Source organism: Kwoniella shivajii, chromosome 1 (genome assembly GCF_035658355.1).
Source record: "Kwoniella shivajii chromosome 1, complete sequence".
Taxonomy (NCBI): domain Eukaryota; kingdom Fungi; phylum Basidiomycota; class Tremellomycetes; order Tremellales; family Cryptococcaceae; genus Kwoniella; species Kwoniella shivajii.
In genome coordinates, this window is record NC_085908.1 from 1229870 (window position 1) to 1256677 (window position 26808).

The following is a 26808-nucleotide window of genomic DNA, read 5'->3' on the forward strand; positions in this document are numbered from 1 at the left end:
TGTACTCGAGTCGCTAACGGACTTCAGCTCACAGATCCAATATTGATGATCATGCAGTATATATCCATAAACAACATATATACAATGTATAATACAAAACCCCTTCCTTATACTTCCTCTTGAATGCTAGCAGATGAGTTCGAATCAATCACTGTAGATTCTATCCACAAATTGGCCCCGTTTAAGGCATTTTACTTCTTTTACCATCCATTTCATCACTTCCAACACCCAAAGGTATAGGATCACCTAGACCTATGCTTATCCTATCCTTCGGATCTAAACTAGTCTCATCACGAGTTCTTACTTTTGGCGTGACGGGTTTAGCCAAACCCGGTTTTGGTGAGCCAGGAACTGAGTCTGATTTCTGGTTACCGTTATGGTAATGATGAGTGTACCTTGGTGAAGTGGGTAATCTAGGTGAAGTTGAGATTGGTCGTGACGCTGATATACCCGAGGAATGTCTTGATTGCGATTGCGATTGTGATGCTGGATTAGATGGCGGAGGAAATGTAGTAGTGGGTTGTTGATGTTGGTGTGAGATTGGTTTCGAGGAGATTACATTATGACTATTTGATTTATTTTTCAGTTTACCTCCTACTCCCATTGACGAAGGTATTGTTGTACCTGATGAATGGTTCGAAGATATCGATAATCCTTCACTACCTACATCACCAGTTGATGACTTTCTTCTAAATATACCTCCAACTAAAGATTTGAGTAATTTGCCACTTGTGTGAGAATGCGAATGAGATTGATGAGATGTTCCAGATAAAGAACTGGCAACTGAGTGGGTTGTCGCCGCCGTATTGAATGATGCCGATTCACGTGGCGGTGTAGGTATTGGAGCTGATACATTATCTGCATGTGCTGTTGTTGATATCGATGTTGGTGATGTCAATTCATCAAGATGACCATGTTCGTGAATTTGAGTATGTGGCTGTGTATTCGAGTTTAAACCATTTACGGATCCTAACCCCGATCCTGATCCTGATCGTAAACGTTGACTTGCAGGTGAATTCCCATTTTTACTTGTGTTTGAAGAAGAAGGACTAGCTATGGCTGGAGTTGTATCTATTTTTGGTTCGGCAATTTTCGATTCACTGATAGAAACTAATCTTGATTTTCTCCTCATACTACTCCCTCCTGTTATACCGTTTTTAATCGAAGATTTTGATGAAGATGGTATCGAAGAAGATGAAGCTATAGAATAAGGTGACGTTGATGAAGATTGTTCTGGTTCTGCTTCTGCTCCTTCTTCAGGTCCTTTTCGATGCGGATGTTGAGACATAGGTATACTCATAGGTTCAGAATCAATTTCCATTCTACCAGGTCCAGACGATGAATCCGGTCGTGATCTTGATCTTATACGTTTTCTACCTCTTATGGGTGAACTGTTTCCCTCTACCATCATTCCTCCTTCTTCTACTCTACCCCCTCGTCTCTCCATATCGTCATCTTCTGATTCAATGTCTGATTCGCCATCACCCATGACATCGTCCTCATCTGGTGGATCACCTTCTACTTCAGGTGGTACACTGCCTTCGGGCGTAGGTGATGGATCTGTCGTACGTGGTTTGGAACGGGATCTGGGGAACGGTAGGAAAGCTGGAATTGATGGGGGAGGAGATTGGATGTATCCACCATGAGAACGAATGAGGGATGTGTAGTATTTCTGTAGTTGATCTGCGTGACACTGTATAACGAAATCAGAACGGACATTGTAAGCGAGATTCTACCCACAGAACAGGAAAATAATCCAGAGATGCTCACACATAAATCCCATTTGGTAACCCTCAGTAACTCTCTTTCCAGTGCATTCAACTCCTGTGTTTTGATTCCACCAACTTTAGCATAATGAGCATTCGTGCAGAAAACATCACATTGGGCTTTCGATCCTGCACAAACTGAAGCGATGAGGAATCGATGAACTGTCAGGGAAGAGAGAGTGAATGTGGGGAGATTGGTACATGTCGTGTCTATGTACGCCAAGAGGGATAACAGAGGGATTTTCTGGGCAAAGACTGAGTGTTAGCTTGTTGTTGTGTGAGTATGGAGAGTTTGTCACTGAGGGTATCCTCTGCTATCCACCAGGTTGACGACACCTTCCCCCAAGACACACTCGTCCGCTTTAACATACGATCCCCTGTGCCGTTCGCCTTGCTCTCATCGTCACACCCTCCTAATCGTCATCGGTTCTCTCTCTCACGGTTATCGCCCTCTTCTCCTCCTCCTCCCTAAACGTCGAATCTTCACATTGCACTCACCTCCAAATTCGTATATTTAACTATCCTTCCTAAATAGTCTTTAACGCTAATTCCAGGAGCCGCTCTCGAATGAAACCTAGTCAACGCATCTGGAGTCAAGACAACTTGATCGTTATGTTTGATGAGAAGTTCCAACATGTGAGACAACAATTCCACTAGTATGTCCAAGGGACAATCTGAAAATGCCCATGGTAATAAAGGTGGATTTGTATTGGGATTGGGATTAGGATTAAGGTTAGATGTTGAAGATGAAGATGAGCTTCCAGCATTTGGTGTGGACATATTGATCGATCACAAGGGTGTTCATTTGGTATGTGCACGAAACGAATAAGGAAGATGTAAGATGTAAGATGTGAAAGATGAGGAGGTGATCAAGGAGAGATATAAGGGATTATAATTCTAGTTTTTCACGCTAGTATTTCTTCCAGATTGAAATCAGAATCAGATATTTCCGGCGAATTGGTCCAATGAATTGATCAAATGATGGAAATCAGATCGATGAAGTTAGATGTTGGAACGAGATAGTTGACAATGATAAGGAAACAATAGACACCAAAGGACTAAGAGTATTGTCTTGCTACCGCCTTTGTTTTTACCTGATCGAGGTATAGTCCTTATCGCATGAGATCACTTTTGAGGATTGGGTATGGTCTTGTGTGTCTTGTGTGTATTGGTCGAAAACTGATGATACTACTTTGCGTATCTTTTCCTCAATCCAGAATTGAAAGTTTAAGAGTGAACGAACGTGTCTGATTTATTTATAAATTACGAGAGATGATGGACTTGTCCCACCCGTGCAAGATCGTATTACCTCCTTCTTTGTCTATACTCTATGAGGAAGACATGACTCTGTCGTATACTATGACTCGGTGCTGAAGAGAGCAACGGATGCGGATGACTGACGATACCGATGAGGTGAATGAACAAAGTACTCGTAAGAAGCAGGGTGGATCTGTTTTAATCAGATGAAGGTGATTTTCAAGGGAGGGAGTTGCAAGGGGCTCAACGTGTCAAACACGTGCTCATAGCTCTATTCAAAGTGATTCCCATAAAATGTGGGAACACTCGTTAAGCATGTATCGTATACTTTTGAGTGGAATTCACGTAAGATGACATGACTCAAATGCAGAGGGGCCAGTACTGCGCAGTCATCTGGGATGGATTGTTGGGAGTGCAGGGTAGTAGACTGATGCTGTCATATCTGCCAACGAAAAATGTACAAGGCATCAAGAACATCTCATTCCAGATTCATTCGCCTATAGATTTATCTCTTCTTTCCATCCTATACAAAACATTCCTAAACACAACGGGTTACAACAGATTTACACCATGGATGACAATTGACGATTGTACTGTCTATTGCCCACCACGGAGACGAAGGACCAAGTGCAAGGTTGATTCTTTTTGAATATTGTAGTCGCTCAAAGTCCTTCCGTCCTCGAGCTGTTTACCGGCGAAGATCAACCGTTGTTGGTCTGGAGGGATACCTTCCTTGTCTTGAATCTTGGATTTAACATTGTCGATAGTGTCGGAAGATTCTACTTCAAGAGTGATTGTTTTACCAGTGAGGCTAACGATACCAGGTCAGCTCATCCGCCATGTGCATCCACACCAAAAAAACTCACGTTTTGACAAAGATTTGCATACCACCTCTCAATCTGAGTACCAAATGGAGGGTAGACTCTTTTTGAATGTTGTAATCAGACAGAGTTCGCCCATCCTCGAGTTGTTTACCGGCGAAGATCAATCGTTGTTGGTCTGGGGGAATACCCTCTCTGTCAGAAGAATGCAAGTCAGCATTGGCCTTTCGCATTCGCATGACCTGTGCCACTTACTTGTCTTGGATCTTTGACTTGACATTATCGATGGTATCGGAAGATTCTACTTCGAGAGTGATCGTTTTACCAGTCAAAGTCTTGACAAAGATCTGCATACCACCTCTGAGTCTCAATACCAAATGAAGAGTGGATTCTTTTTGAATGTTGTAGTCGGAAAGTGTTCGACCATCTTCGAGTTGCTTACCGGCGAAAATGAGTCGTTGTTGATCAGGTGGGATACCTTCTTTGTCCTGAATTTTGCTCTTTACGTTGTCAATAGTGTCGGATGATTCGACTTCAAGTGTGATAGTTTTACCGGTGAGGGTCTTGACGAAGATTTGCATACCACCTCTAAGTCTCAAGACCAAATGAAGAGTAGATTCCTTTTGAATGTCTGAAAGGGGATCAGTCAGCTATGGTATTTAAGTTTACTTACACGTCCGATCCAAACTCACTGTAATCAGAAAGGGTTCGACCGTCTTCAAGTTGCTTTCCGGCAAAGATGAGTCGTTGTTGGTCAGGAGGGATACCTTCTTTGTCTTGAATCTTCGATTTAACATTATCGATGGTGTCGGAAGACTCGACTTCAAGGGTGATGGTTTTTCCTGTGAGAGTCTTGACAAAGATCTGCATACCACCTCTGAGTCTCAAGACCAAGTGAAGGGTAGATTCTTTTTGGATGTCTAATATAGATAAAAACAATCGTCAGTATCACCCTACTTAAGGAGGGGAGGATGATCGATGGAAAGAACTACTCACTATAGTCTGAGAGGGTTCGACCGTCTTCCAATTGTTTGCCGGCAAAGATCAATCTCTGTTGATCAGGTGGGATACCTTCCTTGTCTTGGATCTTGGATTTGACATTGTCAATAGTGTCAGATGACTCGACCTCGAGGGTAATAGTCTTTCCAGTAAGGGTCTTGACCTATAAATCGATAGTGTCAGCTTATCAATACAACACGGATGCCGGAGATAGTTTGACTTACGAAGATTTGCATATTGCTCGGTGTTCAGTTGTCAAGTGGTTTGTAGGATCCTATCTGAGATCGAATTGACTGGATGGATATGTAGAGTAGCAATTGATAAAAGGAAGAAAGAGGAATAAAGAGGTCAGCGATCGTGTCCTTATTTGTCTTTATAAGCAGCCGAGACGTGATCGAAAAGGACGGCAATCGGTTTAAAGGAACGTAGAAGGGCGTCGAATATGGTAGAAGATGGTTTGAATAGGTATGCGAGGACGGATGGAGAATGGATGCATTGAATACGAGGTGATAAGAAGGGACGAAAGGCTGGGTGGCAACAATCGACGTGTCGGTCCTTATCTATCCCTTTCCTTCAACCTTTGATGATGCATCCAACCATTTCCATGCATCACAATCACAGATTGCAATATTCATAGGATCGTAGACGACCAGGAGAGGAAGAGACGATACTCACGAGGTTGTTTGATGAGTGTGTATATGTTTGTATCAGTTAACTGAACTCTGATAGGTAACGATGATAAGAGAGGGGAAGAACGGGAGATGTTGTGATTAACTATATATATACCCCAGGATCTGTGTGGTGAGGGGCAGTGACGATTCTGGTAACCCAGCATCAGTACCCTGAGTAGTATTATAATAAATGTTATCAGCTTGACTCAGCCATTCTTGGTGACATTACTTACTTCTCTATTACATAATCAATAACTTGTCACGCGGTGAGCCCGGTAATTCAGAACGGCTTCCTCCGATTGTGGCACTTTTTGACGCGTAGTTTCAATTGTGTGTTGTTGGCCACTTTCACAAATCTGGAATACGTTTCACCTTCATTCATCCCATATATTCTTCAACACTGTCGCATCGCACTTTTGGCTTCTCTCATCATACACAACCACGCTCACATACATACACATATACATAGCATTACATACATTGCGCTCAACTGAACAATACCCAATCCGGTCGTTTGATACGTCCTTCCCTTATACATATATACTCATACCTTCTTTCAAGCTTTCAAAATCGTATCACACGTCATCACTCCGGCCCTCATTACAGATCACTAAACCAACATCTCAACATCAGGATAGGCTCCTTTCATCAAACACATATCGAATATAGCAGATCAATTGGTACAGAACAGACTCATCACTGTTACTTGCACTTACACGTTCACCACCCATACATAACGATCACGAAATCAGTACAAAATGTCCATCTCACTTCCAAACGGCACAATACTAGCCGCACCCTCATCTTCGACAGTACAGCTTTCAGCAGCTGTCACCAGGATCTTACACCTAGCTAATTTCTCAGCAGAGTGAGTGGTCCTATTCTGATGCTACCCCATTCCGTTTCAACCCCATTTACTACTATATCTACCTTTATCCTCCAGTGCGATCGAATGATATTGGATTCCCCTTCTCGTGATATCTTCAAGCTGATCCTTGTTTGCTATCTCCCCATCTTGGTGTAGCCTGAAAACTCGGGATCTCCAAAACATGTTTAAAGATTGGGAGACTGAAAAAGGCGGATTCAGGATCAAGTGGTTAGATGATGTTAATGCTTTGGTAGTATTTGCAGATGCTTCGATTGGTGAGTTGTTGTTCTCATCATGACGAGACATGCCCTCAATTACTGCGCGGCCTTCCCCCTCGTTGGACATCTAATAAATCGATATGATTTTGAGCTGACTATTGTGTTGTGACTAAAAAATAGCCAAACGAGCATACCTCTCACTACTTCTTCATCCTCCACCCCAATTTTCAGGATTGATCCGACCATACGATCGACCTGATGCAGCTCAAATTATTCAATCATTAGCAGCTAGATCTATAGGTCATCGATCTACCGCATCGGGTATCAATGGAGTTGGAGGTGTAGGTGGTGGTGCAGGATCAATTTCAACATTCCCTTTCCCAAGCAATAACGATCCTGCCACACCACAAGTCCATTCAAGAGCTATGAGCGTTACCAATCCCCTCAATAAATCAGGTTCGATCTCAATCAGTCATAATCATAATTCCAGTGGAAGTATCTCTGGTAATCACGGTCAAGGACATGTGAGAGGCGTCACAGCTCCTCAACGCATCAACAATAATGGAAATGGATCAATCTCATTTGGACATTCAGGTTCAGGATCAAATTCAGGTTCAATATCAAATACGATAGGAGGAGGTCATCATAGAACGTCTTCGGCTTCCTCTTCATGGAATAATCGTGGAATAGGAGGTTCTTTCGGTGGTTCTTCGTTTGGAGGCAATTCTTTCGGAGGTTTAGGTGGAATAGGCGGCGGTGCTTTGAATTTCTCTTCAGCACCTAAATTAGCTACTCATACTGAGACTACAATGTTATCAAGATCAACAAGTGAATCAGACGGTGAACCCAACGTCGTTATCCTGGACCCTTCTGCAACTCAAGGCATGAAAACCTCGAATAATGCATCTCATGGACACGGACATGGACATGGACATGGTCAAAGAATTAGAAGAGAAAGCGTCAGTGCTGAAAAGGCATTGAGAGAAGTTGAGAAAGCTTTAGCGTCAGTCGAAGCTCAAGGTTAATTATACACCCAAGATTTATCTAATCCAATGTGGAGAGGTTGTTTGTTGGTCGAGTGGTGAGGTATAACGAGCACAAAGTAGAACAGAGAAGAGAAGAGGAGAGGAGTGGATGAAATGGACAATGTTTTGATCTATGTGTTAAATCGGTGAAGGTGACTAGTTATCTAAACCAAAAAATGCTTGGCAGCCAACCTATCGACTATCATTTATCTATCGTGACTCGAAATTCATATTGTACGAGTACAGTTCTGTTTTATACGACATTCTTCTTGTGCATATCTCATGTCTATTTTCCTACATCTACTTTCTCCTTTCTCATATATAAATCTACCTCACTTCATTGACGTGCTAACGCTCAGGAACTGCATCTGTCATTCATTACAATTCAAAGATACTTTTCATTTGTTTACATGTTCATTTCATATTTAATATGAATGTTTGTTTCCTTTATATATTCATATGCTCAAATGTCATGTACATATTTATCGTATGTGTCATATTGAATTTTACATTATAATTTAAAAATAATGATCATCATGAGATAAGAGATGAACTGGATGAGTATAGCACTTGTCAATTGATGTAACCGAGAAGGGGTCCATTCCATTCCATTCCATCCCATCCATACTTCCTTCCTTCCTTGACTTCACTCCTTACTCAACCAAGTCCCTCAATACCAATCATTCCTCTTTGACATTCTCTTCTATACTCGTACTTGCTCTCCCACTTCCACCAGTCAAATTAGGACTCAGAATCTGACTTATACTTCCACCTGTTTTCTGCGGACTCAATTTTCTTGGATTGGAAAGGGAATGGGCTGTTGAAGTAGAATCTCCTGTAAGCTGAGGTGTGATAGCTCTTTGTCCATTTCCAGTCAATTGTGGACTTAAAGCTCTTTGAGCTTGAGCTTGATTTTGTGGTATGGTAGTACCGGTTAACTGAGGACTGATCGCTCTTTGGTGATGTGCGAATTGAGTATTACCTGTGTTTTGAGGACTTAGGACACCAGAATTTTCATTGGTATTACCATTAATCATTCTTTTCAAAGTCAATTCTTGTCTTCTTTGTCTCATTCTTTCAGCTTCTTCCGTTCCACCTGTCTTCTTTAATTTCTTACCACCTTTTTTCAGTTCTTCTTCAAATTCATCAGTCTTCTTTTGTTTCTCTCTTTCACGCGCTTTCTGTTGTGCTTCAATAGCTTTCAACCTTGAATTAGGATCTGTCTCTTTAGTCCTAATCTCCATTAGTAGATGATTCATCCCACCACCGCCGCCACCATTTTCATTGGGACTCGAACCAGTATCGTTTCCTAATTCTTTCGGAGAAGATTTATTGAATGATTTACCTGATGATACCCTTCCTATATTGAGAGCGATGTTGATACCATTACCGGTCGAACGTTGATTGACGAAATCTTGAACATTATTGAAAATCAATGTAACATCTTCTAAATCCTTTTTGAGATCGGTACATAATTTGATTTGATAAGATAACAGTTTTTGTTCTTCCATTACACGATGTAATTCAATTTGCCAAGTTGCTCGCCACATTGGATCGGCTAATTGGACATCTGACGCCAATTGATCGATTAGACTTCTTGCCTTTTCCAGATCTGACTTGATCGTTGTCATTTGTGATTTTGATGGTGTGACATATCTTTTCGATGCATCTTCCCTCACTGCATCAATCATATCTGAAATTTCTTCTACTGATTGTATCGTATCTTGACATTGGGCTTCTAATTTCGTTTTGGAATTGTCTAACAATGCTCGATTACCTCCCATTTTGGTTTTCACGATATCTCGCATCGAAGAATTTTGATTTCGTAATTTTCCAAATGATTCTTTTGTTTCAGTCAAGAAATCAACGTGAAGTTGTCTCATCACAGCTAAATCCCTTCGAAGTGATTGTAATTCATCGTGTTGTTTCTGTAGTTCAGCTTCTTTCTCTGGTGTCAATTTGCTGGGTCCAAATCGGGGTGAAGGTGAACTGGATCTAGGTGCAGATGGTATAGCAGTGTTGGAAGGCGAAGGTGCAATGGTGTCCGAAGATGGATATCGAACCATTGTTGATGGTCGGGACATTTGAGTTGAGGGTGATACGGTCAGTAGAGAAGGTGATGGAGTCATAGAGTGTCGACGAGTGATGTCAATGGCTTTTTTCATGTCTTTGATCTCTTGCATTAGGGTTCCAAATGTGGTATCAAAGTGCTGTTTGACCTGGTCGAGGGCTGCATGCAACAAAGGCTGATTAGTTCTGGGCGATAATCCTCCACAAAGTCTTCGTTACAGATACTACTCACGCTCGATATTCAGACTCAGTATACAACCCTCTCTCAAGTCCTCCATATCTTCAAGCTCGAATTGTACACCAGTCCTATTATCTCTGATATACACATCTGGGAAATCTTCCATTCCAGGATCGTATTCGAATCTTTCCATAAACATCAACCTTAGATTGGACATACTGATCGGTGATTCTAGCGATGCTTTCTTGACTTGTCGACCGATTTGAAGGAAAACTGAAAGGTTTGATGGTGATGGCGCAGAGACTGATGATCGTGGCCTTGGAGTAGCATGTTGACCTATATCATCTGGATCTGGAGTTTTAACTATTCTTACAGATCTATCGGATTGATCATCTGATGAAACATCACCTGTCGGTGTGGTAGGTCTAGATAACCTGGATGACAAGTCTCCATTTGCCTGTAGATGGGTAATGGTTGTGGGTGATATTCCGTCATCTGCGTCGGTCATTGTTCTTCCACCTATAGACACATTGGTCAGGGATTCAGGCAGAGCAGGCATGGGAGGTGGTCTATCAGCTCTTCTTGTAGGTCTTTGAGGACTACTGATAGAAGATTTTTTTCCAGGAGAACCAGGCAGCATTTTATTGAATGTGTAACTGGAAAATCTTTTTGAAGCTCTTCTCTCCAACGCGTCAGACTTTTGTAATGCAGCTAGAGTAGCTCTTGTTTCTGGTGGAACATCAGGCAATCCTTCTATCGACTGTGTCTGTGGAGTTGCAGTTGAAGGTTGAGATTCATCAGGAAGTTCGAGTGCTGAGGGTAAGTTGAGGACTGGTAAAGAAGGTGTAAGGGTAGGCTGAATTGTATCTTGTTCACCCTCATCTTCTTCGGCGAGTGGATCAGATGGCTTGGCAGGACTTCTATTTGGAGGCGATCTGATTGGAGAACCATTTGTAAGATCTGAATCTGCCGAGAATCTCGATACAGGTCTTTGAGATCCATAGCTATCTCTACTAAATCGATCGGGTCTGGGAGGTGGTTTGCTCGATGATGTCGAGGATGATAAATTATGTATCTGTATAGTTGGAGCAGGAGGTGGGGAAGGGACCGGGTTATCGACTAATTGATGTCTTATGGGTTCTTGTGCTTGTGGAACTGGTGAGGGGGATGGGGAAGGTGATCTCCTAGTATTGATGTTATTAGGTTGATGAGATTGGGGATTTTCAGGTAATCTCATTCGAGGTGGACGGAAAGCATCTGGAGGAGCTGGACGATGTGGTATACCAGTTCTTGTACCCCTTTCAGCTAAAGCAGATGAAGAAGGAAATTTAGTATTTGGTAATTGAGAATTTATTGATGCTGGACTAGTTGTACTTGTATTTGATGTGCTACCTGATTTAGCTGATAACTTAGAATCTGAATCTTGGTCGTTTTGCTGTACAACCGGTAAAGGGTTTTCCCCACCTCTCGAAGGTTTACGTGCTTGTTGTTGTTGTTGCTTTTGCGGTGGTGGGGGAGGAGGAGGAGGATGAGATGTTGGAGCAGGTAAAATAGTAGCTTGAGAAATTGTAGCTTGTGAAGGTGTATCTCTTTGTCGATCTTGTATCAATCTTTTGTAAGCTGCTTGTTTTTGTTTCAAACCGTGAAGAAGATTATAGATTATTTGACGGATTTCAGGAAGATATACTTCCAACGTTTCATGATTTTGATCATACGATAAACATTGTTCTAAGCATGTTCTAAGATCTCCAGGAATAGCATCGAGTTCACTGATGAACCAATCAGATTAGCGAGTAAGCATGGTATAGGAGGAAGCAGCATTGTATGATGGATTGGATATAATAATAGATTCCATTAATTCATTATGCAAAGAATATGTCCGATTGGGAAGACGACACTTATTCTCGATGACTCACATTGTAGATATGCCAGCTCTATGAAATGCTTGTATACAAACTTCAAATCCATTGCCCAATCTAACGTAGACATCACTGACCTAATAATGGCAAAGATCATTGGTCAGATCAGCTGTACTATCCCAAATCGGGGGAGCTGTGCTGGACAGCTGAATGTACAAACGAGTGATCAATGCACTCACATCGGTTTCTGATATTAGACATTGTGACCATTGTTCTAATCCTTGTAAGAGTTGTTTAGTAGTTACCAATAATCTAGTTATGGATGAATCGAGTGCTGATGTATATTGACCCTTTGAAACGGAACCATATAGTCATCAGCTAGGTTACACTCTCACCTATCTGAGCGATATACTCACTGCTGACTTTGATGATCCACTTGTTCTTCTCGGGGGTTGCTGCTGCTGCTGCTGTTGGATTCCCATGCCTGAAGCTGAAGCTGAACTTGAAGTTCCACCTGTATCTCTGCTGATCGGACTTGGATCTAACCCCATATTTGCTTTGTAACCTTGAGCTTGAAGTTGAGATTGAGATGGTGGGTGATCGTAGGTAGATGGTCCAGGAATAGGCGTTGGATAAGATATATTAGGTCTTGACATTTTCGCCTTTGAAGATTGTACTTGGATTGATGCAGCTCAAAGGGACCCCAGGAGGATGGTGAGGGGGATGGTGGGTTATGAGGTAGAAAGACGCGTTAATTGGATTCCCTAAAAGTACTGTCGTTATTATATCATGAGATTGGTTCGTATACTCTCGATCTCTTGTCGTAGTGTACAGCTGCCAAGTACTCCCTTCTTGTCGATTCAAAAGCTATTCAAGCAATTGAGAATAGAAAGTGCTGAAACTGAACTTTTATGATATAATCTATCATTAAAATGCATCATTTCGCCCTCTACCGCGTTTTTCTTGTGTGGTGGAGGCCCCGCTACGGCGTCGAATTAGTCTCATCGCGCGTTTGCGTTTTCTTTTTTTCTTTTTACTTTTCATTTTACTTTTTATCATAAATTCTGCTGTCAACTTTCAACCTCACAGGAGGTATATGCATACAGATGAACACTTCAAGCCAGCCGGTACCATGCAAGAGCATCATGAGGTGATGACTGTGCTTCACACTACTCCCAATGCATGTAATGACCTGCAAATCACATAGAAATTGAGCTCTGGGGTTTATGAAGAGATGAGACTAAATCAACGTCAGGCATTTCAATTTTCAATCCACTAAGAATAATGGTCAAACGGTCAAACCCGCCAGATGTATTTTGAGTAGTCTCGATGCCACTTTCTTAGTAGTAACCTTCATTTAGCTCTTAGAGCCTTTTCACAACATCACTTCAAACAAGGGAGCAATGCATACAGCATCAGCTCCATGTGTGTATTCATGCTAGAGAAGTGTGTGGGCGGTTTCAATTGTACTTACCTACTTGTATGCACTACCAAATTTATGTAAGGAGATCATGATCATCAGAACTCAGAAGTGCAAAAGCAAATAGAAATATGTAAATGAGATATTGAAAAGTAAAAATAAAAAATAAAAACGCAAACGCGCGATGAGACTAATTCGACGCCGTACCCGCACATTTTTGGGTAAAAAAAGGTCCAAGCGTTGTAAATAATAGTAAAATTGTTGTTCTTGATGATTGAACTGGCTTCTTTGAATTCAGACATTCGTGCAGCTTTCATTTGGGCCTATCTCGTACAGCTTCGACCTCAAGACTGCTCGAGTAAGGGACTGGAAAGATGCCTGCAGTTGGATATATTTCAAATTCCGCTTCATCAAGTAGGATTTCATCGCCTGTACCAAGCGGATCCGGTTCAGCGACAGCGTCAACGACAATGTCAACGACAACGACAACGTCTAATCAACCTATTGATCCTTATCGAACTTTGTCTACTCACGTAAAGGTGCGTCAACCATCTGTCATTCCTCACAGGATTCGTGCTGATGAGGTATTTTATTTTCAAATGAATAGAAATCTATACTACCTTTAATACCTTCTTCTTCCTCATCATCTTCATCAACGATTCCAAATTTACCTTCATTACTCTCATTGGACCCATCAACTTATTCATCTCGATTATCAGGTAAAACATTACAGACATCCCTTCCCTCTTCATCTTCCTCTTCATCCTCACTCAATCAAAACACAGTGTCGAGTGGCATATCACCTCTGGTCAAAGGTCAAAAAAGGAATAGGGGATATCCAAGTGAATTAGCCAAAGTTCAGAAACAAGTTGAACATGCTGAGATCAAGAGGAAAGAACTAGGCTTAGTCGGGATGAGGAAAGTCAGGAGAAGATTAGGTGGTGTGATACCTAGAGGAATGATGATACAGTGAGTGATGAGGCATTCTCTATCATTCGAAAAAAAAAAAACACTGATTTCTGATCACCAAATTGCCGATTTTAACTTATAGGTATAATTCTTTAATTCCACTTAATCGTTTACATGTAACATATTTGATCTCTTTACTTTCCTTACCACCTCTTCCTTTTCCGAATCAAAATGCCAGTTTTTCAAGATCAACATCAACATCGACATCAACATCGACTATAAGCTCGAATTTAACTCCAAATACAACTTCAACAGCACCAACGATCAATTCTGAGATAATATTATCCAAATTATCTAAAGCAGATTTCACTGGTATTTATCTATCTATCAAATCATCTCGGAATCCAAGTTTAATCGCCCATTGTGGTATCGTGATTGAAGAAACTTGCTCGACATTTAGGATTGTCAACAAGCAAAATAAAGTTAAAGTGATTCCTAAAGATGGTACTTTATTCACTTTGTCAATTCCTGCTTATTCCCCCAACACCACAACGAAGGGGGCAACCAATCCGACTGATGCCCCAGATACAGGACGAGGCGAGGACGGAGTAGACGAAGATGAAGACGAAGATGAAGAAAGGGGATTAGAAAGTTTTTTATCGAAATGTCCAAAATACGAAATATCATTGTTGGGCTCAAGCTTCACTAATAGATCAGGTGATAGAGCAGGTAAAAAATTTAGACCTTCTCAAGGTCATGGTGGTGGTTCAGGTTGGGCACAAGATTGGGTAAATACTGATTGGCAGGATACATTCAGTAGGTTATCTGACATGTTGTGCGAGAACAAGGAACAAGAAACTCCAGTCAAAGGTAGAAAAAAACACGGTGCAAATGGGAGGAACCGACAAGGCAAAAGAAAGAGAAATAAAAGTAGAAGAAAAGATCCTCCTGCTTTTGGTAATCCATAAAACGATCCACCTCTGACTATGAATGCGTGACTATTCTTGTCAGTGATCTGAAGTGCGCTTCCTGCATAAACTGGATCTCACCGATACGCAATCTCATTTACAAGGCAAATCGAGAATGATTTGAAGGCTTGTTACATGTAAATACATGTATACGTATACAAATGATGATGATGAACTGGGACTAGGAAAATACGTAAAAAGTAAAATAAGACATGACTTATTATGTACAACTACTTTTATGTGTCTCTTGCCGAAAACGAATATGCTCAATCTCGACTTTCCCCATTGTCTTGTTATACTCTGGTTCTACCCCTCTCAATCCTGTTTACCCCTTGCATCTCACTCTTGTGCCCTTGTCTCCCTGATCATTACAGTCATGGCTTTAACTTATCTCATACCTCCCTGCACATTCCTTGATGATTTCCATTTGTTGACCTAATGCAGCCTTTCCTTCATCTCTGTTAAGGCCATTGAGCAACCTCATCAACCATGCGAAATCTGCTTGTGCCATTAAGGGCAATGAAGATTGTCTTTTCGTATTTAGTTTAGCATTGAACTGAGCGAAGAATTGATCCGAAACTGATTGTGCTCGATTGACGACTTCCATAGGTACACCTGCCATTTGAGCAACATCTAATCAACATATCAAGCGGCGAGTTAGCAGGGTCCAGTCGTATGAATCACAAGACAAGGTTTAAAAAGGAAAGCGTTCTTAATCTCGTGAGATATGAATGAACACTTACGGGTACCATGACTACTCTCCGCTACACCAGGAATCAACTTATACAAAAAGACGACTTGTTGAAGTTGATCATCTACATGAGTTTGCATATGCATCTTGCGAATATTCGGGTGATATGTGAAATCGTCGGTGAGTGAGCCATAGTGAGTCTAAAAGGGATCAAAGAAGTCTCAGTCAGCTTGACCTGTACATAAAGACTGATCTCATGGTAAGCTTACAGCGAAGAATCCTAGTGGCAGAGTGTGCGTAGCCAAATGATGTAATACAGCTCCTGCAATAGCCATTCCGTCATACGTGGAAGTACCTCGACCAAGCTCTAGAAGAGTAGACGCTGTCAGCCATTGCGATCATTGAACCATTTCCCGACGTAAAACTTAGCTTACCATCGAGAATGACCAAAGATCTCGGTCCTGCTTCTCTAAGTATCTTTGCACATTCATCTAATTCAACTTTAAACGTAGAAGCACTTGCGAACATATCTGATGAATCGTATGGTATCAGTCATCTTACTTGAAAGTCTCAACAATGGATTATTGGACTTACTGTCATAAGCTCCCATTCTAGTTTGGATTCTATCGACTGGACTCAATCTAGCTTTTGATGCAGGAACATAACAACCGAGTTGAGCCATTATAACTCCTGCAGCTGTCATTCTTAGTAGAGTACTTTTACCAGCCATGTTGGGTCCGGTGAGTAACACTTGTCGTGCTTGAGTATCACCTAATTGGACATTATTGGAAATGAAATCTGATCGAAGACACATTGATGGATGTCGAAGATCTTCGAAATCGATGAATGCTGATGATGAATCGATGAATTCAGGTCTACATTTCGGATCGTCCATGTTTTGCGTAGATTTTGCCAAGGAAACAAGACAATCCAACTCTGCGATCACGCTACGGGACAAGTGAGAACATTCAGCTTGCGTAACCTTGATCCTTGGCGACACGGACTTACCGAACAGCTTGAAGCCAAATGGCCCTGTCTTTGTCGAATTCAGCCATAAGACGTTTATAGAACTCCCTCTTGGTAGCGTTCTGAATTTCTACCGCTTCTTGATATTCTCGAATCATTGGTAGAATCTCAGGAGTGTGATAGCGGGTAACGGACTATTCCATCATGATTGGCGGTCAGCGATTTTCTTGGCCAGCTTGTCGTCACAATCGCTTACCTTAGTCCCACTGGTCTTGATCCAATTTCGTGGTACCTTCGTCGCTGCGGGCACTTCGATATGGTAGAGCTCTTTCAGCCCTTGAGCACTATGCCAGTAAACACACTTATCCCGAAGTTCCTTGCTAAGAAAGTTAATTGTGATCATTAGCTTTTGAATCGGGGTTTCAGGCTCTCAAGAGCTCTTAGCATGAATATTCACCGTAAGTTCAAGCTACCGATCACTTCTATGAAATACTCATCTAATCGACTGACAATCTGGTTGACAGTTGCAGCGGCAGAATCAGATTCTTCGTCAGCACCAGGTTGAGGCATAATTTGCACGGTTTTTTCTGTGAATTGCGTTTCTTTAGCTGAGGTCCTGCCTGCTATTCGGATTGACTGTTAGATATCCTACTCACCACCCTTTTCCACCGTGTACAACGAGTTCATATGAGCCAAATAAGGGGTCAGATCCGGTGCAGTCCGGAGCAGACCCCCGATACTGGGAGAATCGAAACCCTCGGCCAGAGATCGCATTTCATCGAAACCAGCTTGCAGTCGTTTGAAGTTCTGTTACCCTCAAAACGTCAGTATCGTTGCTGAGCTCGCGGTCTGACTTTACTCACATCGATCACCTCGAGAAATTTGCTTTCTCTCTCACTTCTCGCGTGTATCCGGGATATCAGTCGCTAAGACATGCGTCAGAAATGTTAGAACTGGCACAAACCTCCCACGAGATCACAACTCACCTCAAGGTCAGGTAGACCTTTGCAAATCTGGCTGAAACGACCAGAAAAGTCCATCCGAGCTCCACCTCGTTCTTTCAGGATATCATCAACAGCGTCAAGTCTACTCATTTCCATCTTAGCTGCACTTTTCTTCATGACGCTACGGCGGAACTCACCTGTCATTGATAGCCTTCGCATCTCGTAGCGGGGTACTGAGCCAAATGTGGAACAGTCGTTTACCTATTCCCAAGCTCTAAGCCTAACCACTTGAATATCTGACAGAACAAAGACAACTTACCGAAAGGCGTTATACACCTTTGGAGCAGATCCAATAAGGTACCTTCCAGTCCACCTTCGCCGTTGACAAGTACCTACTCTATCATCAGCCGATGATTTCCTCGGATAAAAATAGCTCATTCAGCTTACCTCCATATGTGCCAAAGTTTGCCCATCGAGGATCAGACACTTCCCTTCTCTGATAGGATCGTAGACATTGAAATTACTCTGCGAAACTAAATCCTTATCCAATCGAAGACTACGCAGGTAGAATAGTAATCCACCGAGCGCTTCCATCGCGCATGCATTATTTCGATATTGTTGAATAGCTTCGGGTAAAGGTGGTTTATCGCTGTCCTGATCGTCTTCATCCATCTCGAAGAATTCCGACAACTGATCGAGAGTATCAGAAGCGGAACAAAACTCTTTTCCCTCCTTGAATGATTGCCAGAGGGTGGAAGAGGGAAGGATATTTCGTAACATCCGACTGGTGGACATGGATAGATTACCCTTGAGAGATATATGAGCTTCCCATTGACTGGTACACCAGACATAATCCTACTTACTTTGGCATGAACGAGTTCTTTGGGTCGTAGTTGTCTAAACATTGTCTCCAACCTTGTTCGACAGACATCATCTTCGAATGCACTCAGTTCGAAAGCACCCGTTGAGGCGTCCATGATGCAAACGCCATACGCAGAGTTCCCGGTGAGCTCGTTGGGGAATTCCTGGCGGTTGATAGTGTGAGTCACTCATATTACACCTTGTCTTCAAAGCACCGCTCACCTTGATTGCTATACAGTGATTTGCATCATCGGAGCTAAGGTAAGTTCCGTCGACGATAGTACCATTGGTGAACACTTGACGCAATTCCCTATTGACGAGTTTGTCGGGTTTAGTAGCTTTACCACCACTACCGTTTCTTTCTCCATTAGTCTTTGATTCGTCCTTTTTCTGTCGCATCTCCATCCTAAATTACAATTTCCCAAGATATGATTAGCTGAATGTGTTTCACTACCATCAGCAATACAAGTTCCTCTCACCCAATAGCTGTTTCTGCCTGTTCTACAATGCCTACTTTGTAGCCTGCCCCAAGGAATTTTTGGATCCAGAATTGTAAAACTTGTTCTGGCACACCGACCTGGAAAGTTCAATGAGCTTGATGAAGATGTAGCAGTATTTTGGGCAATCGGGGTAACTTACCATACTCATATTGACTCTTTCGGTCAGCTTCAAATCAAATTCTTGGTGGCCGATCTTGGCGTCGTCTTCGTACAATTCGTAAAACTTTCCTTTTTGGAAGAACAGAACTGTGTCGTAATGATGTCGTTTAATTCTCCAGAACTGCCGTTCAAAAGGCGACAGGGCTTCGAGTCTACTTTCTTTGATAAAGAGAGTTCTTTTATCGTAGTCAGGATGATCAGGCCGATTTCCGTCCATATCTTTGAGGTTTTCGGGTCGAAGGAAATCGAATCGCCTGTCTGTTGCTTGCTTTTCCTCCTTTGCTTCGAGTTTCGATAATTCAGATCTGGTGAGGAATTGGGAATTTGCGTCGTTCGAACGAGCGACAGCGTTGGCGCTGCCATTCCTTTCATTGTCGTTGGATGTAGCATTTGATAGTGGTGTAGGACCAGGACGGGATGTAGAAGCTTGACGAGAAGATGAAGCTTCAGACGGCTTAGCGCTGTTTCCAGACCATGAGGTGGTGGCTTTCTTCGGTACAGCTTTGGACACCACAAAACCTTTTCTAGCCGGTGCAGGCTTCTTCTTGGTGGGTTCGGGCGAAGCAGAGAACGCAGCGGAAGGCGAACGGGAGATGATAGATGCATCATATTCATCTGCCGCAGCAGCTGAAGAGGGCATTAATTAATCAAGCTCATATCTTAAGCGGATATCAAAGTGATTGAACAGTTAATAGACACTCACCCATTGCTGCATCGTCTTTCTCATCGAATACAAAATCATCCGAATCAGAATCTTCCTTCAAACTTTTTCTAGGCTTTCGACCTAGAGGTGCGTGATGTCAGCTCTTCTCTAGCGTCGCGTGATCTTTTGAACTCACCTGTTCTTCCCTTAGGAGCCACATCTGCCTCTGAATCATCCGACTCAGACTCGACATACATGACTTTTCTTTTCTGTCGTCTCCCCTGGAAGGAAATTATGTGTGAGCTCATCACACCAACGAAAGGTGTCATGACCAGCTTACTACTTTGATAGGCGAGCCGTCCGCGTCGATAGTATCCTCCATTTCAACGTCATCCTCATCTTGAATCAGAGTCTTCTTCCCACTTGACTCAGCTCTAGCAGATGAAGAAGGTCCGGATTCCGGAGGCGGGGTAAGTTCTTCTTCACTCTCAACGAAGTTCTTCTTGATTGGATTCGAAGCTCTACCGATATCTTTGCCTTGGGTAGTTCTTACTACGGGCGAACTTCCAGCAAGTGACGATGGTGTGCGTAGATTGGTACTGGCAGGTGAAGAAAGTGGGTTCGTGGAAGGTGGTCTGGGACCCGGTTTAGGTGCGCCGAAAAAAGAAGCCAAGGTCGCTTGTCTTGGCCTGCAATCATTATTACATCACGCATTCCATGGTCAGTCAATCGATCAAGCTGGTCATGACAAAGAATTGCATATTCCTACATACCCTTTGGAATCTTGTGATGGTTCAGCCTTTGCTTTAGCCATATTGTCTGATCTGCTTGTATGATAGATATACAGCTTCACGAATCTCGACTACGAGGAAGATGACGTCGGGTGGTCGTATGGTAATGGGTGACCTGGGTTGACTGGATGATTTCAGCACGCGTTCAAAAACACGTAAAGCTTTTCGATGAAAGCAATGTTCAAGATTTCGGCCGGTCGGGATGGATCGTTTAGCGATCTGTCAAGGACCGAGCAGCGCGAGACAAGGGGAGATAGACGATGATGACTTGGACAAGTACATTTTGGGAATCGACTGTGGCTTGCGTTTTGTAAAATCGGGAACATGGATGCAATGACCTCCACTATCGCGTTGAATGAAGTACTGAGGTGTATGTATGTTCCTGAAAACACAAGTTTGAACGAAAGAATTCCAAAGCTCAGAATGGGAATGATGCAGTGATACCGATTTATTCAAAGAAAACAATTCCACGTAATGACGGTGTGTTGATAACAGGCGATAAAATGCCAAATCATGGTTGACGTGTATGATTTTAACGTTATTGATACGGTGATTTCTCTTGAATCACGTGACATATGACATGTTCCTTACCAGCCTCTCAGCCATTTTTCGCGTTTTTGACATATTTTGGTTGGTTTTTTTGGAACATTAATTATTATTAAAACCTGAACACGGTCAACCACAATGGACGCGTCGTTTGTTACCATACGCCATGTTCACTGATCCTAAAACATTACCTACTTTACTAGGAAATGTCCTGAAAACGCATGTCACATCCCACATATAAAGACTGGGTTCATTCAACCGAAACATTACATTTCCCCCCCCTTCTTCTTTCTCTTTTCTCTTTCAACTTGTAACAGATCACCAAACATATTTATCTATCTAGACACTAAATCGTATCGTTGATCGATCTTCTTCCTTCTATCCACTCTTATCAAACCACTTAGCTTTACCCATTTAACCACTTCATAACCCGTCATCATGTCCGCTGCTATCGAGACCCCTTCCAAGGCTGCTGCCAATGCTCTTGCCGAGTTCAACCTCAACACACCGATGAAAGTATCCGAGCCTTCCCTTCTTTCCAAACTCCAAGCCGTCTCTAAACCAGTAGAGAAGCCAGTAGTAGTAGAAGAGACTGTAGAGGAATACAGAGCTCGATTCGTTGGTGATCTTGACTGCGAGGAGAAAGATGAACCTCTTCTTCAAGAGACCAACGCTCGATTTGTACTCTTCCCCATCAAATACCGAGAGGTAAGCTTCCTACTTATCCCTCCTCTTTGTAGCCGGAAAAGAAAGCTGATGCCGCAATTATTCAGATCTGGCAAATGTACAAACAAGCCCAAGCTTCTTTCTGGACCGCTGAAGAGATCAACCTCGCCCCCGATCTTCACGACTGGGAGAACAAGCTCAATGACAACGAGCGATACTTCATCGAACGTGTCTTGGCTTTCTTCGCTGCTGTGAGTTCAGCTGTTTCGAGAACTTGATGGCACGACTTAGCTGACAATCATCCATCGCAGTCTGACGGTATCGTCAACGAGAACCTCGTCGAGCGATTTTCGGCCGAAGTACAATGTGCCGAAGCTAAATGTTTCTACGGTTTTCAAATCATGATGTGAGTAATATCATCGCATCTCTGAACGTACTCTATATATCCTGACACATCTAATTACACTTAACAGGGAAAACATCCATTCTGAAACTTATTCACTCCTTATCGACACATACATCAAAGACAATGCTCAAAAGACGTTCCTTTTCGATGCTATCGACACTATCCCTTGTATTCAAAAGAAAGCCAATTGGGCTTTGAAATGGATTACCGATGACAAATCAACTTTCGCCGAACGATTAATCGCTTTCGCAGCCGTCGAAGGTATCTTCTTCTCTGGTTCATTCGCATCCATCTTCTGGCTTAAGAAGAGAGGTCTCATGCCAGGTCTTACTTTCTCAAATGAACTTATCTCAAGAGATGAAGGTTTACACACCGATTTCGCTTGTCTCTTATTCACCCACTTGAGAAGACGACCTCATCCCGACACTATCAACAAGATCATCAGAGAGGCCGTTGCTATTGAACAAGAGTTCTTGACTGGTAAGTCCACTCAACACACCTCCTATCATGTGCTTGATGCTGATTTTCTTTTGTCGTTCGTAGACGCTTTACCATGTTCATTAATCGGTATGAACGCTAAATTGATGTGTCAATACATTGAATTCGTTGCCGATCGATTATTAGTCGCATTAGGAAACGAGAAGATCTGGAAAGTATCAAATCCATTCGATTTCATGGAAATGATTTCATTACAAGGAAAAGCAAACTTCTTCGAATCAAGAGTATCAGCATATGCCAAATCAGGTGTCAACCAATCGGTCGGTGCTACGACGGATCACTCAGCTGTCAAAGCCGGTTTCACACTCGATGCCGATTTCTAAGCTGTTTTTTTGTTATTGAACGACTTGTACGACTAGAATGATGGACAGTGAATCAACCCTTCGGGTAGAAGAGAAGAAGATGAAACCAAAATTATTTATATATCCACTTTTATACTCATGTACCCTTTTCTCGCTTTTTTATATAGAGTTCCCTTTCTTTTTATTTTGTTGTCACAATTTTTTGTCACTTATTTTAGCTTTCTCCTTACTACATATATATATATATATATTACAGACAAAACAGCATGTTTTTTGCCTTTTACGAAAATTGATTTTTATGATAAAATGCATGATTTGGCTATGGACACACATATAATGAGTTTATACTTTTCCTTTTCCTTTGAGTATTTATCATCGCGATTCGATCTCATATAGGCCTACACCCCTTTTCCAACCAATTCAAAGCCCTATCATCTCCCACTTCTCCCAGCAGAGGTCCGATCTTTTCCAACACTTCAGAGTGATATTCGTTCAACCATTCTTTCTCAGGTTGGGTGAGTAATGATACATCTATCAAGGAAGTCTGGATTGGACACTGTAATTTTTCGTTGTGAACCATATCAGTACTCGTACTCCGCGTGAAATCTAACCATTCGGGTCATAATCGGATCTTGAGAATACTAAACTTACCATAGTTATCCTTTCCATACCTAAATAACCTTTCCCGCCGAAATTCTCCCTCGTTTCCGCTCTCACTATAATATCAACTCCTTCCAGCCGTATTCCGAATTTCCCATCAGCGTAATATCCAGGTTCGTTTGAAATGATCATTCCTTCGACGAGGGGTACTTCATTGTATGCTGGTCTCTGTCCAACACCTTGAGGACCCTCGTGAACATTTAAGAATGAACCGATCCCATGAGATGTCCCGTGGCTTCGAAAGATCAGTAAGGGCTTGAGAATCTCGAGCTTGATTGACTCACCGATAATCAAGTCCGTCTGACCACAGTGCCCTTCTAGCCAGAACATCCCTAGGTCAAAAGACGATCAGTCATTCATACGTAATTGCCCCCATTGGTGAGAAATTTTCACCTACAGGATGTAACCTAAAAGAAATGCGATTTCAGCTGAGCAGACAGAAATTTAGCCATACAAGCAGCTCACCTGTTGTGCCTTGAGGGAAAATGACAGTATCCAGAGCTATGACGGTGTCAGCTAACCTCCAATATCCACTCGTAGCTGACGAACCTATATGACCTTGCAGCTATATCGCATGACATTAGCTTCGTTACCTTAGTCGACTCCATTCGTGATCGTGACTCACCACACGTGTGAAACCTCTTATTTCTTCATCAGTTGGTGAACCGAAATGCTATACTATCGTCAAGCATACTCCAGACAATGAAAATGGAAAAGGACATACCCAAGTTCGCGTGACATCAGTTGTTCCTATGATCGAGTAAGCTAATTTCTGTCAGCTGGCTTCGAAAATAGCTTACCATCAAGATATTGAGCTGTATTCTTTCTTTGATCAGCTCGAATGCTTTCGTCGATTCTGGAAGCGGAGTAGATACAAACACACCTCCTGAATCGCACAAATACATCTTTTCCTTGTCAATGGTTGCGGAACCTTCTTTTGGTGGGGCATAATGGATGATAGCTAGACGGCATTGTCAGCGTGATTCATATCTCAAGTATATCGAGAGATCAAACCAGATGGGGAGTATGACATACCCGCATTTGCACCTGTCGAGGATATAGTCTCGAATGATAATCCCATAAACCACTTATTCTCCCTATACCGTTACCGGAACATAATAAGCTATAGATCGATCATGCTGTATGCATTGCTGGAATGTTGCTAGCTTACTTTCTGTAATTCTCCAATATAGTGGCAGCATCATATTCTGTCCACGTTTCATCTTTATTTAAGACATCTTCTAGCCAAGCGAAATATCTTGCTAAAGCGACTCCATCACGTATATGAGATTGTCTGAAACCTTCTATCTCGGTCTATATAGGCATATCAGCAGGATGAACAATACTGTACGATCGGTAAGAGTCAACTCACGGCATTCTTCTTAGCTTTGAATTCCTCTATCATTGATCTTCTAACTTCGACATTATCCTACACCACAATTTCAATATCAGCTCAGCTCAGCCTTCCAATTCTTGCAAAATGGAGACAAGAATATGAGAGCTCACTTCTCCAACAGCTTTAGCTACGGCCCAACTTGTTTTACCACCAATTAGGACTTTATCAGTCTTGATAATCTTCGCCTCATTTTCCTTCTTCTCTGTTAATATTGATAATGTTTCCCCATCTGTCCTTGGTCTTTTAGCTGGCTGATTGTCCATTTCCACGTCATTCGTTTGTGACTGAGGCTGACTTTGCGATTGCGATTGGGATTGGGATCTTTCCATATTTAATCTCTTTTGCCAATTGCTTAAAGAATGCCAAATCTGATCATAGTCCAGTACGGCTATTCCATTTTCACGTACATAGCGTCTAACTGAATCAGTCAATGATGTAGGTGAAACAAATAAAGTGCAATCATCTTTAGTGAGTATGGCATAACCGAAGAACACCTATTCGGTAGACACGATATCAGCCTTGATCTTCAGATGAAATGTCGGTTCGGATTGACATCTTCCATGCTTCACTACTAGTTGATAACATATCGTGAAGGAGGAGTTGTATCAAGTGAGTTTTACTCACAGGGTTATAAGGTATATCTGAACCTCTCAAATTGAATAACCAAGCAACTTCATCCAAACCTGCAATTACCATACCGGGACTACCTATTTTCTTCAATTTGTCTCTTAATCTATTTATCTTGGAACCTACATTCTCTCCCGTATACTGATCTTCTAGATGGAAAATCTCATTTGACGGTCGAGATGGTTTATCAGAATCGGACCATAGTATATCGATCAGATTTTCGGTTATAGGTATTAGAGTTGAATTGATAGGTGAAGTTGAGAGTGATGTTGATAAGGTCGTACATTCAGACTTTGATATCAAAGTTGGATCAATACCTATTCTAGATGATGGTGGTAGGTCCTATATGGCGCATCAACGGACAATCAGCTTTACGTTCCCTGTGTCAAAGATATAGTGGCATAGATGGGCGATAGACTAACCGACTTGAGCCATTCTCCCCACGTTGGAGTTGTATTCAGTCCAGCTTTCATCAGTGTCCATCTAAGAGTCGTTGCTCATTTGTCAGCTGGCTAGTTCTGACTGGATATTTCAAGACCAGCTTGTGCTCTTTACGGCTTTAGCTTTGATAATCCCCGTTCCTGCCTCGATACTAAAGGTCCGAGTGACGGTCAGAGATACAGTGACTTACCCTTCGCCTAATTGGTTTTCAGCTTGTAACCAGTATCTGCCATCTGTCCAACACTTAGCTTCATCCCTAGTTATTATTGCACATCCCGCTGATCCTGTAAAAGAAGTTATGAATGCTCTTCTTGCGTCACAAGGTGCGAGGTATTCCGAGGCGTCTGAGCAGAATGATTATCAGCTTGGATTCGAGGAGGATGCAGAAAATAGCCGGAACACCTTACGAGCATCTTCGGATGGGACGATACTGCGTAGTTTCATTCAGTCATATCAGTATTACTAGTGTATAGAAACAGGATAGGGGAATAGTGCACAGGTTAAAGGAAAGGTTTTGCGGGAAAGGGAGAAACATACTAAGCATCAATATTCCTCTCTCTCATCAATTCTCTCAATTTCGTCAACTTCGCTGTTGGATCAGAAGACATGGTGAAAATCGTTTTCACCCTATGTGCTAATCCCAATGATAAGATTCTCCTAGGTGAGATACAAGATGCTGTCT

General features: G+C 42.2%; 8 protein-coding genes across 8 annotated transcripts; 3 read left to right on the forward strand and 5 right to left on the reverse strand.

The window, feature by feature from the left end:
* Nucleotides 1–181: 181 nt before the first annotated feature.
* Nucleotides 182–2546, reverse strand: IL334_000464 (uncharacterized protein; the record flags this gene model as incomplete). Its single annotated transcript, XM_062932248.1, has 3 exons — nt 182–1693; nt 1771–2010; nt 2265–2546. The coding sequence occupies 3 exons, from the start codon at nt 2544–2546 to the stop codon at nt 182–184; spliced, it is 2034 nt and encodes a 677-aa protein (XP_062788299.1).
* Nucleotides 2547–3620: 1074 nt separating this feature from the next.
* Nucleotides 3621–5079, reverse strand: IL334_000465 (polyubiquitin; the record flags this gene model as incomplete). The annotated part of the gene is made up of 6 exons (XM_062932249.1): nt 3621–3834; nt 3890–4039; nt 4100–4475; nt 4537–4764; nt 4841–5006; nt 5068–5079. 6 exons carry the CDS (start codon nt 5077–5079, stop codon nt 3621–3623), a joined length of 1146 nt encoding a protein of 381 aa, XP_062788300.1.
* A 1193-nt stretch (nt 5080–6272) lies between these two features.
* Nucleotides 6273–7625, forward strand: IL334_000466 (uncharacterized protein; the record flags this gene model as incomplete). The annotated part of the gene is made up of 4 exons (XM_062932250.1): nt 6273–6382; nt 6539–6657; nt 6781–7293; nt 7342–7625. The coding sequence occupies 4 exons, from the start codon at nt 6273–6275 to the stop codon at nt 7623–7625; spliced, it is 1026 nt and encodes a 341-aa protein (XP_062788301.1).
* Nucleotides 7626–8305: 680 nt separating this feature from the next.
* On the reverse strand, nt 8306–12388 carry IL334_000467 (uncharacterized protein; the record flags this gene model as incomplete). Its single annotated transcript, XM_062932251.1, has 5 exons — nt 8306–9855; nt 9928–11642; nt 11790–11869; nt 11972–12082; nt 12149–12388. 5 exons carry the CDS (start codon nt 12386–12388, stop codon nt 8306–8308), a joined length of 3696 nt encoding a protein of 1231 aa, XP_062788302.1.
* Nucleotides 12389–13526: 1138 nt separating this feature from the next.
* Nucleotides 13527–15029, forward strand: IL334_000468 (uncharacterized protein; the record flags this gene model as incomplete). The annotated part of the gene is made up of 3 exons (XM_062932252.1): nt 13527–13691; nt 13760–14121; nt 14204–15029. 3 exons carry the CDS (start codon nt 13527–13529, stop codon nt 15027–15029), a joined length of 1353 nt encoding a protein of 450 aa, XP_062788303.1.
* A 382-nt stretch (nt 15030–15411) lies between these two features.
* Nucleotides 15412–20607, reverse strand: IL334_000469 (uncharacterized protein; the record flags this gene model as incomplete). Its single annotated transcript, XM_062932253.1, has 22 exons — nt 15412–15662; nt 15773–15920; nt 15990–16087; nt 16155–16250; nt 16315–16667; nt 16729–16880; nt 16943–17066; nt 17144–17273; nt 17343–17493; nt 17550–17612; nt 17673–17772; nt 17828–17891; nt 17950–18022; nt 18078–18437; nt 18494–18655; nt 18714–18897; nt 18971–19068; nt 19131–19777; nt 19854–19934; nt 19990–20074; nt 20134–20482; nt 20567–20607. 22 exons carry the CDS (start codon nt 20605–20607, stop codon nt 15412–15414), a joined length of 3810 nt encoding a protein of 1269 aa, XP_062788304.1.
* A 961-nt stretch (nt 20608–21568) lies between these two features.
* Nucleotides 21569–23023, forward strand: IL334_000470 (uncharacterized protein; the record flags this gene model as incomplete). The annotated part of the gene is made up of 5 exons (XM_062932254.1): nt 21569–21838; nt 21904–22047; nt 22108–22202; nt 22270–22682; nt 22746–23023. The coding sequence occupies 5 exons, from the start codon at nt 21569–21571 to the stop codon at nt 23021–23023; spliced, it is 1200 nt and encodes a 399-aa protein (XP_062788305.1).
* Nucleotides 23024–23390: 367 nt separating this feature from the next.
* IL334_000471 (uncharacterized protein) lies at nt 23391–26734 on the reverse strand (the record flags this gene model as incomplete). The annotated part of the gene is made up of 19 exons (XM_062932255.1): nt 23391–23558; nt 23654–23897; nt 23947–23994; nt 24060–24069; nt 24128–24163; nt 24212–24227; nt 24288–24335; nt 24387–24412; nt 24463–24477; nt 24546–24623; nt 24698–24759; nt 24834–24976; nt 25035–25091; nt 25169–25552; nt 25683–26027; nt 26108–26168; nt 26317–26470; nt 26534–26556; nt 26664–26734. 19 exons carry the CDS (start codon nt 26732–26734, stop codon nt 23391–23393), a joined length of 1989 nt encoding a protein of 662 aa, XP_062788306.1.
* Between the last annotated feature and the right edge of the window lie 74 nt (nt 26735–26808).